Source organism: Calonectris borealis, chromosome 5 (genome assembly GCF_964195595.1).
Source record: "Calonectris borealis chromosome 5, bCalBor7.hap1.2, whole genome shotgun sequence".
Classification (NCBI taxonomy): Eukaryota; Metazoa; Chordata; class Aves; order Procellariiformes; family Procellariidae; genus Calonectris; species Calonectris borealis.
The window spans coordinates 10,404,924-10,425,296 of record NC_134316.1 but is presented as its reverse complement, the minus strand read 5'-3'; the positions used below and the strand labels follow the sequence as shown (position 1 = coordinate 10,425,296).

General features: G+C 46.8%; 1 protein-coding gene across 1 annotated transcript in view; it reads left to right on the top strand.

Moving 5' to 3' along the window:
• The first annotated feature begins 5,686 nt into the window (after positions 1 to 5,686).
• The window catches only part of CEP170B (centrosomal protein 170B), a 58,829-nt gene continuing 44,142 nt past the window's right edge, over positions 5,687 to 20,373 (top strand). The window contains exons 1-2 of the mRNA XM_075150941.1: positions 5,687 to 5,818; positions 17,830 to 17,919. Of these exons, the coding sequence (XP_075007042.1) occupies positions 5,714 to 5,818; positions 17,830 to 17,919 (195 nt within the window). The 5' untranslated portion in view covers positions 5,687 to 5,713. The remainder of the gene's footprint in view (positions 5,819 to 17,829; positions 17,920 to 20,373) is intronic.

Below are 20,373 nucleotides of genomic sequence, written 5' to 3'. Positions count from 1 at the left end.
GATGCTTAGACAGAGCGGAGGGGCAGATTGCTTTTGCTCGTCCAAACTCAGTTCAGCAACGTTGCTACACCAGTCTAACTAAAATTAAGATAAACAACCATACTCTTGACAAATACCTAGTCATTTAAAAATCAATCAATCAACAGGAAACAAAAAAAATCAAGGGAAAGATTTTCAAAATGGCACTTAAAAAGTGCATATTCAGAAGGGGTATTATTTGCATTTTATGATGATCCAGCTCATGCTGATACCCAGAACCAGCGATGAAAAGCTTTGGTCTCAGGTTCTATAGGAAAGGGCTCAATCCCACACTTTCTGCTGGCAGGCAATAGCACCATTAGCTGTATAAGGGACATGGGTTCAGACCTGCAGTGTCGTCTTGCAAAAGTCCACAGATCTTTCCTGCTCGCATTAAAAAGGAATGCAGAAATCCTGAGCCAAAGTGAGAACGCTGCAGGCATACACCAGGAACGTATGCAGCTCCCTGCAGCAGGGCCCGAAGAACTGGCCTGGCTGCAATTTTGGCTTTCTGGGAAAGAAAGTCATCACTGGGGAGTGAAATTCATCTGAGTGCAGAAGGGGGTCACGCACAAGTAGGTGCGTGACCTACTTGTGAACCTCTCCTGATGCATTTCAAAGTAAGTTAGCAAAGAGCAAATGAAATAATCTTGGGGAATAGTGTCTGACGACTACTTCTACAGTCTCTTTGATGCAAAGCCGTCAGGAATTCATAAGCTACACATGTGCCTGTGAATATATGTGCATGCAGCTGTGCACACTGGATTTCAGCCAGTCTGTGACAGGTTAATCAGGCAGTCCTGTACATCTTTACTTATAAACTACCCATCATGTGAATTTCTAAGCAATAACCCAAATCATTTATTTCCCTTAGCTCATGCACAGGGAAAACTGCCCTTCAGGGGTGAAGTCACATGGGATATCTGGATCAGGCTATGACCAGTCTGGAACAGAAGCCTCCTCTGCAGCAAGATGCAGCAAGATGGTTCATGTTTGGGAAGTCTGTCAAAAATCTCCCTTACATCAGAGCCTGGCAGAAAGAGCTTGATTTAGTTCAGCTCCTCTGGGGATGGTGGGATCTTTGTTTTGAAGCAGGGATCTAAAGTGGTTCTGCTCCAATCTGTGATAGTTGTAGTTCAAGGTGTCAGACAAAAGGTATTTCAGTAGAGTAGATGACCTGATTCAACAGCTCTGGATACAGAAACCTGGCTTTCCTACAGCCCTGTGACCTGCTGTTATTCTTCTGCCTGGACATTTTATCTCACTTTCAGACTCCTTGTTTACTGGGAATATGAGTGCCTTGGGACGGGGACTGGTCCTTGCTCTGCATCTGCACAATGTACAGTACAATGAACCTCCTGCCACCTGAGTCATGCAGGTTAATGCAGCCGTGGGCATGTCCCTTGTAGTTGAAGGTGACAGTGCTGTAGATGAACGAAGAGAGATTTGCATGATAAGCACCTTCTGTTGCAAACTTAGTGTGAGCTGCATTGTGCTGCTGCTGCTGCTGCTGCTTCTTGAGGTCTTTCCCAGGCCTTCCCTCCTCCCTGCGGGAAGAGATGGTTTTAAGACACTTCTATAGTATCACATTTTCAAAGGCAGTTGTGTGTTTGGTCAGCCTGCAGTGTAAACTAGAGCAGCCTACGGCTTGCAGTGGCTGCCAATGGGGCTTGTTCCAATAGGAAAAAACCTACAAATCAAAGTACAGCAGTGTAACAGCTTCTCTTTCTCACAGAGGCACTCTCTGCCTGGGATTTAAAGATGACAGTGTAGCACCAGGCTATTCTGCAGCCCCCAGTGCTCACACACTGCTTTGGGAGGGGTGAAGAGAGAGGAGAAGGAAGGACTCCACTTATTAGCTTTTTTATTCCCTTTGGACCACTGGGATATAATAAAGAGGCTGTAATGCAGCATTCAGCCAGGCCCAGTGTATTTGCCTAAACTGCATCTTCAATCAGGTCAGAAGACACGTGGTGGGAACAGGAACTATTTTTCTTCTCTATAAATGGTGAACTACTGACTGCTCAGATAAATATGTATAAATGAACGGTAAAACTGAGCTTAAAGAGAGACTAAAGCAAACACTAACCTTTTTATAGTAACTTATAACAAAGATTTGCCTAGATGGCAGGCTTGTATAAAGAAGTAAATTATCCTACTTTCTTACAGCAGTATAGAGATGCTCTACAGATGGGCTCAGAGAGCAGCCTCTCCAGTAAATAGATGTGGTTCAGAAAGAAGTGAATAATACTTATAAAAACTTAAGCTATAGGTCAGTTAAATCTATAATAAACCATCACCCAATGACAGGACAAACTGGCAGGACAAATATGGTTGAAGTCCATTTTTACTTACAAAAGGATTTCTATTACTTTATGGCAGCGCTCAATGCAAAAGCCTTTAAAGTGCCCCGGAAGTGGTGGCTGCTCATCCTGTCCTCCTGCCTGGTGTCTGAGGGACATGGCGTGCTGCACGGGTGTGGTGCTCCGCTCCGAGAAGATAGCAAGAGCACTCCAATAAAACACAGATGCTGCAGCCTCAGCCAGCTTTGAAGCCTTTGAAGATAATCACACCTTGAAAACACCCTGGGGCATGATGTATTTGCCAGGGAAGAAGTCAAATGTTGATTAAAGAAGGTAATAATACTATTAATTAAATAATAACAAAGTCCTACTGCTCTTCAGAAAGAGGAAGGAAAAGAAGAAATGCTGTTTTCCTTCATCCTCCCTGGCTCTCCAGCCTTGCAGTGGATCACCCTGCCCACCACCGTTCCTGAGGGACGGGTCCCGCTGCTGTCTGGGCTGCAGTGACATTAGCCTGACAAGAATCTGTAGGCCAGGAGTAAGTCCACAGAGTGATGGTGGTGTAGGACTGCCCCCCGTGAGCGGCATAGCAGACCTATGGTTTCCATGCCATCAGACAAAATTCTAAAAGAGAGCACTGAAGACACCTAGGGAAGCTCCTGCAGGCGACTGAGAAACAATACTCAAAACCAAATGTACAGCATATAAATGCAAAGACATCTCTTCTGGCTGGAATAGGAGCCTGGAGAAACATCACTATGAACTTGCCGTCTTCCTATAGTCTTTCCTTAGCAGGGAAGCCAGGGAGCCAGTGCATAGCTGCTGCTGTTTGCAGATCCGCTGACTTCTGCTCTCTTGAAAAAGCTTTTGCATCAGCAAATAGTATTACCACAATACTCAGTTTTCCTCTCGATGGGGAAAAAAGTGGTTCTTGCTCTCCATACTTACTGCTTTTCAGGAATTTTCTACTTACCTACAAGAAAAAAGAACCCATAAAATGGTGTGTCCTTTCACAGCACCCATTTTGGGCTCCTATTCCATGCCCACATCCTTGAAGTTAATTCAGTCCTCGTCAACCGCCTTTAGGTACTGCCCTGCAAGGGGACCTGAGGGGTTCATGTGGAGATGGATGCCAACCAGTGGAGGGTGAGGGAGAAGAGGCTGGTGTTGGGTCTCACTCCAATGGGAGAAGAAGCTGGTGCTGGGACTCACTTGGATGGGAGAAGAGGCTGGTGCTGGGACTCAGGCGGGAGACGAGGCTGGTGTAAGGGCTTGGGTGGGAGAAGAGGCTGGTGCTGGGGCTGGCTCCAGTGGCTAGCGGAGGCAGCATCTCTCGTCCCACAACCTCGGGCTTGCCTGTTGGGCCTCCCAAGGCCGGGGACAGCCACATCCGCAGCAGAGAGGTGTCGCGAGGCTCCGCTTACGTTCAGGGAGCCCCTCAGAGAGCCTGAAACGAGGGATGCTGAACCAGGGCACGGCTGCCACCGCACTGGGGAGCCATGACCGAGAAATCCCGTCAGCCTCTGTCACACCTGCCGTTCAGGTGCCGGGCCCCAGGAGGGCCAGCACCGGCCACGGCCCGAGGCCGGAGCCGGGCTGGGGCATGTGGCCGGGCCGATGGGCCCGGGCAGGGCCGCGGCGGGGGAGGCGGTCGGGCCGCGGCCGGGCCCAGCGGCTGGAGCCGCCTCCTGACGTCGGGAACCTGCCGCGCGCGGGGGCGGGGCGGGGCGGGCGCCGGGAGCGGCCCGCGGGGCAGGCAGAGCCGGCTGGCGGGGCGCGGCGCCCGGCCTGCCACCGCGCCGAGGGCCGCAGCAGGTAGGGCGGCGGGGGGCGGGCGGCTCCCGCCGCACCGGCCGGGCGGGGGGCCGAGGGGGAGAGCCGGGCCCCGGCAGACAAAGGGCCGGGCCCGCCCCGCGGGGGGAGACCTCGCGGCGCACCTGGCCCGCCGCGGCCCCGGCAGGGCTGCCCGCCCTCCCCTCAGCAGCGAGCGCGGCTCGGCCGGGGCCCTGGGGAGGGGGCCGGCCCCGGCGGCAGCCACGCAGCCCGGCTCGGGGTGGTGCGAGGCGGCCACGGGGCTTGGCCGGCGGCTCCCCTCCCCGGGCGCTTTGTCGGGGAGGCGGCGTTTCCCCGGCAGGGCCGAGCAGCGGGCGCGGTGTGGCGGGGCCGCTCGCATGTCGTGACACGGGCACGGAAGTCCGTACCGCCGGCTCCCAGAGCGGTTTTGTGTGTCGGCAGCGACAGAGCGAGCGGCGGTCTCTCCTCGTCCCCCCCCAGGCCTGCGCCTTGCCGGGGGAGGTCATTCATCCTCCCCGCGGGTGTCACCTGCGCCTCCCCGGGGCTGCCGGGGCGGGGAGGCCGGCGGTAAGGCCGGGGAGCGCAGCGCAGCCCGGATAAAATTGAGATCTCCTTCCCTCGGTGCATTTAGGAATGGAACTTCGATCCCGGGAGGGGGTGAGGGGAAGGCGAGAGCCTGATGTGTGCCACTTTATTTTCCTTCAAGCAGGGAGAGGAAAATGCGATATTGTGGGAGTGGGAGGAAGAGAGGCCGCAGGAACAGGCTGCCTGCAGCCGGGCTGTAGCAGCGACAACAAACAGGTGTGGCTGGGAGCGTTCCGATCAGCGCTGCCCGCCGCTGCTGCCCTCGCAGGTTACAGCTGCCTGCTCTCTGCCTGTCGCGGGGGAAAGAGGGGCGGCGTACACCAGAACCCTCCGGCGGGAGTTGCAGCCTGTGTTTCCTGTCCTGGGGTAGCAGCGTGGTTTGGTTTTTGGACCAGCTCATGCGGTGAGGGAGGAAGGAAGGATTTGTGGGCTCCCAACTTGTATCAGTGTGGAAGTGGGATGAGCAATAGGGAGGCTCTTCTCCTCCCAGCACCGGTGTAACTGCTCCTCGGAGTGTACTGTGAAAGGTTATAGGAGCCAGGTTATGTCACCTTACTGATGTGCTGGTCCAGATGTTTGATGATGAGGGAGGCTTAAGCTGTGATTCGTGCACAGTGCTAGCGATAAGGAAATGTTCTGGAAAAGATGTCTTCCCCCCCCCCCCCTCATTTCATCATTTCATTGATTGGATTCAACTGCATGCTTCCTTTTTTAAACAATCCTCTCTTCAGACCCTTAGTCTTACTTTGCTGTGGGAATATTTCCAGGGCTGCAGAGCTCCTACACATGACACATGGGCAGCAGACCATGGTACACACTTTACAGCTGCTTGTTGCCGTGAGACATTTAAGACATGAACACAAACTGCAAGAGGCAGCGCTGGGTCCCATGGCACAGGGAAATTTGGGAACTGCAGCTATGCACTGGGGTACTTCCACTCTTCATTAATAGCTCACTGTGCGTCATGTTTTTTTGTGTTTAGGATGTATAAAGATTAAGTGCCAAGCATCAAAATGAGCGTGACCTCGTGGTTCTTGGTGAGCAGCACTGGCATTCGCCATCGGCTCCCTCGGGAGATGATATTTGTTGGCAGAGATGACTGTGAACTGATGCTCCAGGTAACATGGCATTTTTTTTGTTATTTCTTCTGAAGATGCAGTCTATGTGAATGTAGCACTAGGGATCTGTAGAGATGTTTCATGCTTTCTTCAAATGACATCTTTGAAAAGGAACTTCCTTTTTTATGTTGAGTCTGCGGTTCCCATGAAGACTTCATATGTTTGTGAAAGTGCAAGTGCGGTTTCTTTCAAATTGCCATGTCATCAGATGGATAGGAGCTGTAGTGGTGGGACATTAATCAAATTGATTAACTATCTTGATGCTACTGGAAGTAGTAAGCAAAGACATACCATTCTGTTCTGATCTGTGATTATGCTGCTGTTTTTTGTAGCTTTTAATATGTGCACTGTTTGCTAGTATGTGTGAATTTGGATGGGGGCAGGGTTTTTTGTTTGCCTATTTTTCCCTTTAAGTTTGATTAAATTTTCGGTGCTTGTATGTCTCACTTAGTTTTTTTTTATCATGGTAGGAAATACTGGTATTTAGCAGAGAAACTCTAGCTGTTTTGGTGGGGTACGGTGGTGACCTCTTCCCAAAGTAATTTTGTTACTCGGACAAACTTGCAGCTTCTATTAGTGCTTCCCATACTACTGTGTCTCTCTGCTGGACCTAATCCAATGTGTCTGAAGTGTTGACTGTGGTCTGATGTTTGACAGCATAATGTAATGGACATCACTCCAAACAAATGGAGCTGGAATCTTGCAAAGAGCTTTTGACAGGAGCAGTTTAGCTCAGGAATTTGTAGAAGCTCAGAATTAAATTAGTGTTTCTGCTAGACCCATGCCATGAGTACTTAAATGGCAAAAAAATGTTCGATTGCACCTGCCTGTCCCCCTTTTGTCCCTTTACAAAGGTGGCAAATGTGCCTGTTGGTGGCAAAATTAGGAAACTGCACAACAGGGACTCCCTCCCCTGTAGTTATGTCCTAAATGTTTTGTTGATGTTCTACCAGGCAGGCTGTGTTTGTACTTAATGCAGGGATTTTGTATGATATGTTAGCAGGAGGTCTGTTTAGGGAGGTAGAAGTTCTTGTACGAGGTGTACTTGGAAGGCAAGGTATTGTCTAGCTGTAATAAAATGTTAGTGTCCACAAAAGGAGGTCTTGCAGTGTTTGTACTGCTCTGCTAGCTGTCAGTGAGCGGCCTGTCTGTGCTGCAGTGGTAGAGTCTGAAACATACTCCTGTTCGACAGCAGATCGTTTGTTTGGGTTTTCCTATGAATCACGCTATCTTTTATTTCGTGTTTCTACATGTCTGACTGGTGAGGCATGTAAAGGAGAGACATTAAAAATGCATTCTCTCATGATTTGAAGGGAGGAAACATACACGGTGGCCTTGGTTTCCAAAAATGGCCTGAGTTTTAGGGTGCCCATCTTAATACCTTTTGAAGGCACTTGAGTTTTTTTTTTTTACTGTCAGGGTTCAGCACTCTGAGAATCCCAAGTATCAAGTTGTGCACCCTAAAACAAAAGTACCCAAATATCAGTCATGCTTAAAATGCATTGCTTGTTTCTCTGATTATTTATGGGGTTAACTGGACAGCGTTGATTGTGAGCCATTCCATACCACACAGAGTATTTCATGCTTCTTTGCAAGTCTAAGCTGGCTTGTCAGTGTTGCGTGTGGACTAGCAACCTTGTGATGCTCTACGTTTGCCATGCTCTTTTCTACAAGGTAAATGAATTGGGATTACTGGAGAAGCCAGCAGTATCTGTGAGAGTGAAGCGGTTGTATTTAGGGGCTCATAGGTGATGGTGGTATTAAAGGAAATTTTCGTTATTTCACCAGAATGAAGGCTCTGGATTGTCTGTAAAAGCCAGCTGCTTATGTTCATAGCGTGAGTTACATGTGACCCTTTATAAACATACTAGTTTACTATCTCCAGTAATAAAGCTTTTTCTAGGATCACATGTAAGATCTTATTTTGAACATTATTTTCCTAGCCATTTGCTTACAAAGATGTATTCCATCTTTCCATCAAGAGCTACCTTGGACTCCGAATGAGATGATTGTAGTAAATCTCAGTGCAGAAGAAGAGACTGTGAACAGAGACTTGATATTCAAGCAAAGTTTTGTGTGAGCAGATGGAGGATGAGATCTAAAAATAGACTTTTTTCCTACTGTGACTGTCCATGTCACAAAATTGTTGTGCAGACTGGCACAATCATTTGTCTTGGGGAAAGCTTAAGAAGCAGCGCAGTGATCAGAGCAGATGGACAGAGCTCTTGTGACAGTGTTCGCACCTGTAGTATTTCTGTGGTACTGACCCTGAAAGTGTATATTCACTGCACAGTTATTTTGTTTATAAATTTCAAGATATTGGCATTTAATCCCTTAAAGTGCACAACTGGGAGCAGACTGGCAGCATCTGGGGAATGGACTGGATGACCTGGTCAGCGTTTTTTCGTCTCTTAAGACTGTTAATACAGTTAATACAGCGATATCATCATGATATGGTTTGTGTTTCCCTGCTGAGACCGTGTGTATTAGATGGTGTGCAAAGATACGACTCAGAGATAAGCCTTGTCCTGGAAACCTTGCAGTCTTGCCTTTCTCATTTTACTGTTTTAGGAGTGTCTCATCTTCTAATATTTTCTTGGAACATGTTGTCTCAAGGTATCAGATCCCTAAACAGCAAGAAGTGATGGCTTTGTCGCCAATCAATCAAGCTTTAGTTTTGCCTGTGTTTAGTTATTTCATACAGGTGCTAGATTTGCTTTCTGGTTAACAAAGAGGTAAAGAAAACCAGAGTCTTTAAGCTTACAATTAAGTAGGTTTGATAGCGGGGAAACGTAATCTACCTTGAAATCTTCTATACCTACTAAGAGGATTAGAAATATTTTAAATGTTTTTGCAGCACTGTAAAGCTTCTAGTACAAGTAAATGTGAGATTTACATTGGGTTTGAATGTTAATGCATGGGTGAAAATGCCATGTAGCATAGCTTGGCACGCACAGTGTTGTTACGCCGAGTCAAGGGCTCAGTTCTGCCCTTTTTCTGAAAAACAGTGCTTGATTTCTTCAACAGTCTCACTGGCTCCTTTCAGGTAAAAGTCAACAAACAGCAGGAGTGTGGAAATCTAGAAATCTAGACCTTCACTAACTTGCACTAGTGTGTTTATTTCTGTGCAGCTTGGTGGTTGTAGGAAGTAATTATCTGAAAAGGTTTACTTTTATTTTAACCAAAAATAAGAGGGTTTTTGGACCATCTTGAACAAACATTTTGTTTGGGAAATATAGTTGCCATTTTATCAGCTTTGATCATTTGCTTAATGTGATGGGTATTTACTCGGGACAAAACATTTTGCAAACTCAAAATTTTCACTTAACCATTAAAACCTTCCCCTCTGCCCCTAAACAAAGGCTCTTTTGCGTTTTTGCTAAATGTAAATATTTAACAGAAGGGAAAGCAGGGTCATGATTTCCCTGTTTTTGTTTGAGAGATGTTTATTGGAAAATTTGGGAAAGCAAAATGTTTAACCAGTGTTCCCTTGAGTATTTCCCTCTCTTTAGAGTGATGGTTTGGGCATGCTATTGTCCTGCGCTGGGTGAGGTTGTACATGTGAGTGTGAGTTACAGCAGGAGTAGGTGCAGATGGTATGATGCTTTCTGTTTTATGCCTTTGTCATGTGTGCCTTTTAAGACAGCTTGACACTTCCTATCAGGAGACACTGTTCTCAATTGCTTATAACTCTGCTAAACTTTGTAACTGTTTGGGATGAGAGTTTATTTTCTAGGCGTCTGTTTTAGGCGGTGTTCTGGACGTGATCAACTCCCTTCTTTGGTCTTCGCTGTGAGCCTCTCTGAGAAAAATGCCTTTTTCTTCATGTAAACTATTTAAAAGTATGTTTAACCTGTTCTTTGAAGTTCTGGTGTCGTAGAGCTGGGGGGTGATGCTTTTCAAGAGTGAATGCCTAGGTTAGAGGTGTTGTGTTTTTTTTTTTTTTTAATCCCCCCTCCACCCCCCCATCAATAATCTAAATGTGTTTGACCAAGTTCCAAACCTTTGAAAAAAAAGTTGGAGTTTGTGTGTGGTCAGCAGGAACTTGCTTGATACTATTGTCTTAGGTCATGTTTCATCTGGGAGTGAGGCTGGTGAGGAGATGGATTGGAGAACAGAACTGTCGCAGGTTGGGCAAAGAGGAGCTAAGTGCAGGGATGCACAAGGCTGGGGTTTAGATGTAAGAGTAACTGCGCTAGATTAGATCAAGGTGCATCCAGCCTGGTATCCTGACTCAGACGGTGGTCAAAGCAGCTGTCGAGGAAAGTGCGAGGACAAGCCAAGAGTATAATGATACTTCCAGAGTACTTGCTCAACCTCTTGACGTGTGTTTCAGGAAGTCAGAGGCCAGATCCTTGCATTTAGTAGTTGGATTTCTACTCTATAAAGCCTCACCAGGAGATTAAGGTTTGACTGAGCAGGGAGGCACATGGAGTCTGTCATGTGTGCAGAGTGAGAGGAGGAGCAGCAGGACTTGGAAAAGTGAAGGGTGGTGCATATAGAGCAGAAGTTGTTCAGAGTGGGGAAAGCGGACATTGCAGGACATGACTGCTGAGCAGCATCTCCCTTAGGCCTGAGATGGGCTCAAGACTCGCTTTTATTCTGGTGTCAGCAGATAGCTGTGAAAGCTGCTAGCCAAGCATCTGTCACAGGTCCATATGGGACATAGCATGCTGCTTATGGTATCAATTAGTCAGTTCAAGTGCTAGGGGCTTGTGAGCGGAACATACAAGTTCATTCTGCTGGTGAATCGGATAAATGGTTACTTGATAGTGCTTGAATAGGCATTTCCCTCTTTTTAGCTTGCTTTGGTAAAAAGCTAGGGAATTACAGCGTTCTAGGTACTGAAGGAACATTCTTACGGCTGCTAAATCAAATGTTTATAAGTGCGGAGCAGTTACGACATACCAGTGTGAAGATTGCCTGTGTAATCCTGCTTCTGCCCCTGTGTATATAGGCATGAAGATGCAATCTGTTACTGTATCGTTACCGGATATTTTTTCCCCGCAGGATCTGTTTCGTGTTTGGTACACAGGGTGCACGGCACACTCCACAAATAATACAGTGCGATGGTGAACTCTGTGTGTATGTGACATCTGGTCACATTAAGGTTTCATTGACCTGACGTATCCTACCTTCCCCGGGCCGTACTTGATAATACGTCGTCTCTCCTATGTAGTTTAGTAAGTGTATACATAAACAAGTGCAAATAGGTGTGGTGTAGTTTGTCTACAGCATTATGCTGGGAGGAACTAGATGGTGTGAACTTGGTAGATTATCTTTTTCCTGGTACTTCTAGGTGAATTAACTGCGGTGCAGAAGTTGTATCCCTTCATCACTCAGGTTATTTCCTGCATTGGGAGCTCCCAGTAGAAGCCATGGGGAATCTCTGCTGCCTTTCGTGTCCCGACCTCCTTGCCCATGAAGCATGGGGCTGGAGTGGGAAGCTGTAGTTGGGGTAGGGCGGTGCCCCGCTCGTGCTGTTTTGCTGCAGTTATCCAGAGGGTGTGAACCAGCACCTCAGTTAGTCCCTGGGCGTTGGGAATTGCAGTGATCCTGAGACAGTCATTCATTAGGTGTCACAAGGGAAGTAGGTGTCTTAGAGGGAGAAGGGAAAGGATCTAGCCTTGGGAAGGCTCTACTTTTTGGCAGGTTGTGTTTCCAGGTGCTTGGGCAGCAGCTGTGGGAGGAAGGGTGCACATCCCGTATATCCAGCCCTAGAGTTGGTTTTTTGGCTCTTGCCTCTCCCATTGTTTTCTGTTAATGTGCAGTTGATGGGAGGATTAGGATGTCTGATGAAATGTGGGTTGAGGAGGCTGGAGGCATGGCAGGACTGGCAAACCTGGGAGGGGAGTTCATTGCTGGAGGCAGGGTAGGGAGAGAGGTGATGGTGGTACTGCAGGCAGGTGGTTATTAGGGGTGAGAGGGCTGCACGCGCCTGACAAGATGCTGGAAGCCTGGCCTGTGGAGGGGGGGTTTGTCCCTCTCCGGAGCGGGCAAGGAAAAAAGGGACACCTTCCATGCCTGAAATCCTGATCCAGGCACTAGCACGCAGCTCGGCTGTGCTATAGAAATTCAGGGTTCTGCCTCACCTAAGATGATGCTTTTCCATGCCTCCTGGGTGGCTGTGTAACATGAAGCGAAAGCCAGTGCATCTGCGGGCAGCATGTTCCCTGCCTGCAGTCAGGATCTGACCCTGGTCACTTGAACTGGCGCTCCACTTTGGGGAAGGGGAACCAGCAAGCAAAAACCTATTCTACCCAAAAATAACGGGTTAAGTTGTTGTGGGAACTATGCCAGCCTCCAAATCCCTTTGCCAAGCTGTGGGGATTACAGTTTCATTTTCCTGGGGGATTTCTCTTTTGTTCAGTGCCTTTTTTTTTTTTGCATGAATACTCAAGCCCTGGTCCTGCCACAGATCCACTAAACCCATGATCTTGACTGCAGTAAAGCTCAAGGCAGAAGCCTCTGCAGCTTGGGAGCTGTAATGTGAGTCCAGCTTCAGGACGAGGTGACTACACCTGCTGAAGAGACATTTGTCTGCTTAGGCAGAGTCATTTAGAAAACAGCAGCACGTGCCCCTGGGAGCGATCAGGCTGGCTCTTGTGGGGGTGTCTCACTTGCAACCAGCCTGGCGCAGGACGGAGCATTCACTAATATTCTGGAAAAGTACTGAAGTGGCCAATATACACAACTCTGTGAAATGCATCGTGGTGAAAGAGGGAGACCCAGTGTTCATATCTGTCATTAAATGTTATATGTTATCTGGGGTTTTACTTTTGAGGAGCAAAAATCATAGTTCAGGCCAGAATGCAAGGGATATATTTTTTTTTTTTAATAGCTTGTCTCCCTTCTAAAGTGGGACACTGGGAGAGGTTTGTATTTCCTTACTGGGACACTTGTGCAGAGCACAGTACTGGCAGAAATGTAACCTGTTCACTGTGGAAAGTATTTCAGCAAATGTTTATTGCGTGCTGCCACCAGAATGCTGCAGTTAATCTTGTGCCAGACGTGCACAACAGACTGCAGCGAGGAATAGGGAAACTGCTCTCGTTTGTTTATTTTATCTCCAATACCACGATGCCTCGCGGCACTGGCAGGGCTGAGGTCCAAACCTCAATCCTGAGCAGTAGGTTTTTGCCCATGGTATTCTCCTGGGGAAAAAGCAGCATCTGTATCTACGTAGACAGCTGAGCTGCGTCTGCTCCCTGGCCCTGTGGGGAAACACAGGCTGTCTGGCTGTATTTCTCCTCCTGCTTTCTTAAGCAGATCTTGTTTCCTTGTGGGCTTTGCTTGGTGTCTCTGCAGCTCGTGGTTTCATCCCGAGTGTCCTGTTCTATGTATCAGACCCTTCACCAAACACAAAGCTGTAGGATATCTGCAGCACACGTAGCCAGCGTGGTATGTACCTCTGTGGAGACTCCTGTGTGCTTCTGAAGCTGCTTTTACTGCTCCCATGCTAAGCAGGGGCTTTTGCTGATTTGATCCGTGCAGTTTTGAAATCACAAGGGAGCTGCCTGGTTGCATATCTGATTGGAGACTGATGATCCAAGATGTTGGTACCAGTATGGGACTGGCAGTCCCAGAGGTGCCATTCCTGTCTGTGATTTGGACTATCTGTTTAATATGATCTTGGTAGAAAGAAGAGCTATAAAATAGCTCTGTCTTCAGATATATGCCGCATGTGCATTTTGTCTACTAGGTATTTAAAACATGATGCATTGTAGATAGTATGATGGAGAAGCAGGACAGCCTTATATTAGGAAGTGATTTGACTGTCTGGAAATGCAAACCCTGGATGAGCTTAGTGTAGTAATAAATCGGTATCCGTGTTTTCCCTTCAGAGAAGTGTAAATGTTGTTAATCAGAAAAGCACAGATTTGGTTTTCCCGAGAATTGTTTTCATTTGATAACAGGTCCAGTCTTGGGACATGGTGAGAACGCTGTGTTCTTCCTTCATTCCCAGCCTCTCGGAGTGTAGCCTTATTTCTTGCCTGCAGATCACTAGTGCTTAGGAGGACACCTCCCTTCCTTGCCTTCTTTTCCCCTTCTCAATCTCATCTGAGGTGCTCCAGCTCTGGTTTTGTTGTTCGGATCCAAGCAGAATCTCAGTGATCCTTGCTCACTGACCCTTGAGCTCAGGAGTGCTGCTTACCCCACTGCAGGTGCTTTTCTGGTGAAACAGATTAACTGCTAGGCTGTACTGGTTATTTTCTGCTTTTGACATCCGGATATAGGCACTTCGGGTTTTTTTAACACTTTATTGGAAATTCATATTTTTTTTCCACTTGGACCCCTGTGTCCCCTCCGACAGATGGATCAGTCTTGCCTTTTGTTGTGGAGGTTGTGATTGATCATAAGCAAGGCTCAGTATTTGATGCAAGTGTGCATTTAAGCTGGGGAGTCCTCTTATATTTGTGATTCAGTCAACTTAATTGCAGCTTTTCAATTTATAGATGCCTAAAATATTTCCAGTGGAGTTGCAGATGGTTGGGAGCTCTGCACCCGTAGCCTGCTCTGTAACATGTGTTGACGCAGGCTTCTTAAATCACTTTCTGTGATTCAGTGGGTTATGCATTAGAAACCACTGGCCAGCTGGGCTGAAGTGGCTTATGCAGGACTGTTCTCGGGCTCTCGGCTGTTACCAGTCTGGAAACTGGTTAGTCTTTTCTTTGGAAGTGGGATTGAGGCAGTCTGCTCCTCTCTGAGAACAAAAGTGTGATCAGCTGCTGGATTGCTGCTGTCACTGCACACAAGAGCTGTTTATGTTAAATGTGACTGATGTTGCAATAAACTACACCTCGGTTCTCAAGTAAGAGTGACCTTTGGCAAGTCTGCATCAAAATAAATAAGGTGTGATTTTAGTTATTTTAAGTTGAGTTTCCTTGGAGACATGCCCTTAGGAACTCCTGCTGCCAGTTCCTGTGATGTTTGCTGGTTTAACATAAACAAAACTAAGAAAATTCCTCCCTTCTCCACAACAGCATGAAATTTCACAGAAGTGCGATCTGCGTAACAGTGTGCTGTGTTCCTGGTGTTCTCTTTAAAGAGATGCTGAGAGGTTGTATCAAGACTGTGGGTCAGATTTTGCATATAGTTTTGACTCCTTTTGCAAAGGGCCATCTTGAACACAGCTGAAACTTCCTTGGAAGATGGAAAGTTTTGGCATAAATTGGTTCCTTTGGTGATCTCTTCCTGCTTTTATGTAGGGGAATATCGTGCTGCTGGAATACATCACTGCTCCCCAGTGATGACCCTTGTCTGGTTTGGGACCCCTGAGTGGCTTTAGTCAGCTGTTGTAAAATACAGCAGCCCAAAGGCTATGCTGACTTACATCAGGGTCAGACGCAGGGCAAATTGAATTTTTGGGAGACAGATGGTTCCCAGAAATAAACCCCTTTTTAAATGACCTGTGATTCATTTAAAATCAGATACCAGATAAAATCTACCCTAATTTTTTTGTCTGGATTAGCTTTTTGGGGACACTTGGAAGGGGGTACAGGGATTGTTCTGCCTTTAAAATCTGTTAATCTTTAGATGAGTCTCTATGACATGCTGTAAAAGGCTAAAGCAAACACTGCTGCACCAGTTAATCAATGTTCCCTCACATCCCATTGAGAACAGTGATGTCCACAATTTTGGGTAGCAGAGGGACTGGAGAAGACCTTACATCTGTCCTGTGCAGGCAAGACCCCTGTGTGCGGTTGTCTTTGAGTCCAGCAGGATGAAACGTAGTTATATAAATGCCCATGGATGGGGAAAGGGGATTTCTGCCCATGCTGTGGGCGGAGACGGTCTTGCCCCTCTGCTTTGTAGGTAGGGTGCGGTGAACCCTCTAGGAGCCCCAGCCCAGGTACAGTGCCCACACAGCCTGATTGTTGTGGGGATGGACCCTGGGCAGGCAGGGCGGTGGAAGGAGACCCTCTCACATCCTCCCAAAGGGTGCGAGGGACGGTGCGGCAGGTCAGGTACAACCCCAGCTCGTGTAGCATCAGCTGCTGTGATACGTGAGGCTGTGGCTGGAGATGTTCCTGTCCTCAGGGCTGTGGGCCGAGGTGCGGTCCTGGGCAGCATCCCTCAACCGTCCTTATCTTACGCTGCACACACCTGCCACAGCCACTTGGGTGATTGCAAATTGGACTGAGGGGCTGCATCTAATGTGAGTAGTAACTGAGGGAAGCAGCAGCTTCGTACTGCAAACGCTTAAGACCTGCCCTGCCTTGAGGTTGGGGTCAGACACCAAGCGTGGGGATTGCATGGGGGCGAGAGGTTTGAGTGTGCCCCTCCTGGGAGGGCATTGCTGTGTGTCGCATGCCGCTTTTAGGACTTGGCATCGCAGGAGATACGAGCGTGGGGTGTCTCTGACTGCGTTGTCTCTGTCTGTCCCACCAGTTGTTGTTTGTTTCTTTGGGGAGTGATTGCTGTCTGAGCAGCACCAGTTGGGCAGCAAAGCATCAAGTGCTGCCTCATTTTTCAGCTGGGACTCATGTGAGCTGACACCTTGAATTTAATTCAGCAGCGTATGGATAACTGTATTAGTGAGGCAGCTGGAGGCTTGGAGTCACCTGCCCCTCTCCTCACTGCCTCTGCTTGCGGTGGCATGTCATGAATGGTGTGAGGGACATCGCAAGGTGGAAGGGCAGTCTTCTGGCCAAATATGTGCTTGCTTCGTACTGGTACTTCAGGGTTATTCTGGAGGACAGGTCTCCAGGGCTGACATATGCTCTGCAGGGCCAGGAGGTGCCATTTATCAGCTGTTGGGGTACTACCTATGTGCTTGACATTGGCAGGGGCAGAAGAAATTCCTGCGAATGGTAGCAGTTTGTCCGGAAAAAGCCTCTGTGTTTTCACCAAGGAATTCCCCTGAAACAATCTTTGCCTCTGCATGCTTGCAAGGAAACAGATAATGGCTTGCTGAGAGCAGTGCTGTGGAAACCAGCGTGTTTATACTTGGGAAAAGGGAAGGACTTTTCACCACAAACTTGTTGGTCGATGCCCAGGAAGAGGAGGATTAGCTGACTTAGAGCCTGGCTCGTCTCCCTGCTGCGGTAGCACGCCCTACCCTCCTCTGGCCTGAGATACCAGGGAGGTCTCACTGTCGCGTGGGCGTGCTGATGGAGTGACCGGTTGAGGTCAACTGCAACAAGAATTCAAGTTACGAGAGGCAGTAGGTCTAGATACAGGCAGTCCGGTGTCTTTATAGCTGTAACACGTGGGCCATATTTCAAAATTATTCACAGATTTTGTTCTAATACTTCTTCCTCAGAAGTCTGACACTATTCCTGCTGAAGTGTCATACTGTGTTTTGAAGATAAGGTGCGTTTGGTACTTGTGCATTGTGGCAAAGCCGGTGGCACCAAATCACTGTCCAGTTCAGTGTTCTCAAACCTAGCTTTAAATTTGAATTTTCCTAGAGTTGTTTTCTTTTTCATCCCAAGTTTACTAACCTCCCTCCAACTTGGAAAACATCCTAGAATTTAAATCAACTCCGGGACATAATCCTGGGAACAGTATACATTGTTGTGAATAAGTTTGGTTTGTAACTTAAGAAAATTATTTTTTTCCTCTTTGAAAAATAGGAAGAAATCATCCCAAATAGGAATGTCCCTAGTGATGAGGCCACCGGCTTCAGCTGGTGAAAAATGGAGCTCTTCTAGTTCGCACTGGCTGAGATCCTGCCCCTCAGGCTTTCAGTTTGACTGGTTTTGTTTTCAGTTGTATTGATAGAATATATTGAAATTATGGCATAGTCTTAACAGCCTTCAGTGATTTGCACTCCCCCCCCCCAATGCAAATAGTGTATTGTCTTCAGTGAACTGTTTAAACAACTGTGGAAGTATTTAGTGTTTATCCTTTGGTTATTTATAGTAGTAAATAATATTTAATCCTTCCTGCTTTTCCCCTCTCTCCCCCTACCCCGTATCAAATTAGTTTAATGTCTAAATGTTGCTTTGATTAACAGTGTCTCTTATGCCTGACCGGTCTCACGTTCATTGTGCTTTCATTGCCAGTCCCGCAGTGTCGATAAGCAGCACGCTGTAATCAACTATGACAAGGAGAAAGATGAGCACTGGGTGAAGGATCTCGGGAGCTTAAACGGCGTAAGTAGCAAACCTCCCGGCTGATGGAGGCAAACACGCGGCGTGCTAAGTCTGCAAGCATTTGTGTGCTTACTTAATTCTACTGTTAGACCCCTTTTGGGTCAGTGCAACTGTTGGGCGTGAATTAAGCTAAACATACACCGCCTGAGGTGGAGGTCATGTAGCATCTCATCTTAGAAGAGGAAAGTTTTGGTGAATATTGTATTTCTTTTCTCCTTTCTTCTGGTGCCCTTGCAGAATGCTTCAGGGCTCACAAAATCACAGAGCCTCTTGCAAAAGAGGAGGAAATAAATTCAGTCTCATTTTAGGGATGTTAACATTAAACTGGTGAAGATTCTGGAGCAGCTGTTCAGCATGAGCAGGGTGACCTTTTGGCAATTCAGTTGTCAGTGCATGGAGTGATTTATGGGATGATGAGACATTTAATTTCTTTGAGGAGAAACTATTTAAAACCACCGCTTTTTTTTATAATAAAAATTGCTCTTTTGCCTGCCTTGAGCCTGGTTTGTTTGAAGACTGTGGGATAATTTGAGCCTGGAACCGGGAGCCGAGCCTACCTGAATCTTAACCCTTCCTCTGGTCCCAATTCACGCAGTAGTGTTGGGCAGCTCGGTGAGGGCTTTGTCTGCCCACCGGAATTAAGTGATTTTTTTTAAATACACCATTGTAGTTAAAACTGTCCTAATGCCATAGCATGCCCCTTTTTTGGCTGTTTCTTCATACCAGTGGAGCTATTCTTCTGCTGGAGCAGGTCTAAGCTAGATTCATGTAATTGTCTTCCCAGTAGGGGTTTTACTGCAGTCATTGTTTTGGGCTTAGAGACAGAAGCCCTCCACCATTGCAACCACAAAACCACAAGATGAACCCAGAAACTTGTACAAAAACAGTGGCTAAAGCAGACCTCAACTGTTCTGCCTCTTCTGGCATCTGAAAACAGCAAGAATGAGTGTTAATCCTTCTCAGCCTAATAGCTGAAGGCACAGAGCCCTGTTGAAATGGGAATATTTCCAGTAACTGGTCTGGGCTCTAGCTGGTTCAAAACCTGTGGTATTTAACTCATGGTGGCAAAATAGCAGCTGAAAATTCTGCTTGCAAGAGAGGGAAGGCTTGTACCACTAATTCTCTTCTATCTTCACATGCTAAAGCATATGAATTTACAACATTTTAATAATAGATTGTGCTCAGAGGGGCAGTGGAGTAAAAGGAGTTATAACAGTGCCTGTCTTCTGCAGCTGGTCAAACACACTTCTGGTGAAGACTGTTACGGCCCAACAGAATTTATTTTGCATGAAAGAAACATAGGTCCTTATTTGAAAATTTTAATGAAAACCTGTTTTCCCCCCGAAACTAAAGAAATCACTTTTGAGGACTTTGACTTTAATTCCATTTTCAGAATTTGCTTTTATTTTGTATTTACTTTATGGCTTGTCAACAGCGTATTATATGGCTTTGCTGGATAATCTGGTTCATATTGTCGAAATGTTTTGTATTGTTTTTGTTATAATGTTTGGCTGATTCTGCAATCTCTATTAAGGGTCTTTTGGTTTTGAAGGTAGTGTTTCCATCTGCAATAAGCAGTTTCCTTGGGTTCTTTTATTTTATTTGAAGTAACCATGGATGGATAGGTAACAACATCAAAATGTGTTTTCTTGCAGACTTTTGTTTTGCAGAAAATTCAGCAAATAATTATTCCTGTTCCAGATCTGACTGTTGTGGGATTTTTAAATATTAAAAAATTTCATGCAAATAGGAATTCCATGCCTTTTAACCAGCTTCACTGCTTTTATTCTGAAATTAGAGGCCTGTTCCCCAGCTCTTCTGTAAATTGCCAGGAAGCTGGGGGCTGTTGTCTACTTAGGTTCTAGTTTCCTGCTCTAACATTTATTTTTCCCCTGTGGTTAATACTTGATCTTATCATGCATGTTTGGCTTGGCTGAGGTGAGAAGGCAGAAGGAGACGACTGTGCCTCAGTGGTGAAAGGATGTAAATTCATTTTCTAGCATAATTTTGATTCATCAGAGCGTAGCTGCATTTGTATTGAGGCTACAAAGACTCAGCAGTGGTTCCTGGTCTGTGAGGCTGGGTGAATCCCACCTTGCAAGGTAGGGGTAACTCCTGGTGTCTGTGACTGCCATCCTCATCAGCATGCTGGTGCTTCTTCAACTGAGTTCCTGATCTATTTTTATTTGGCCCGAGTTATTACAGAAGTACACGGGTTTATTTGTAAAAGATGTCCATGCGTGCTTGATTTGTTCCTCCGTTGTGTGAGAATTGTTCCTTAGGGGGTCCCCTTGGAAAGCAGGTAACAGAGGCATCCGAGGTGTTTGTTCACAGCTGTGAAGTATGTTTCTTGCACCTTTATAAGGATAACTTAGTTTCTTTGGGCCTCAATTAACTGCCTGGAGTATAGGAAAAGTGAGTATGCGAATCTTTTGCGTGAGCCTGTTGTACTGA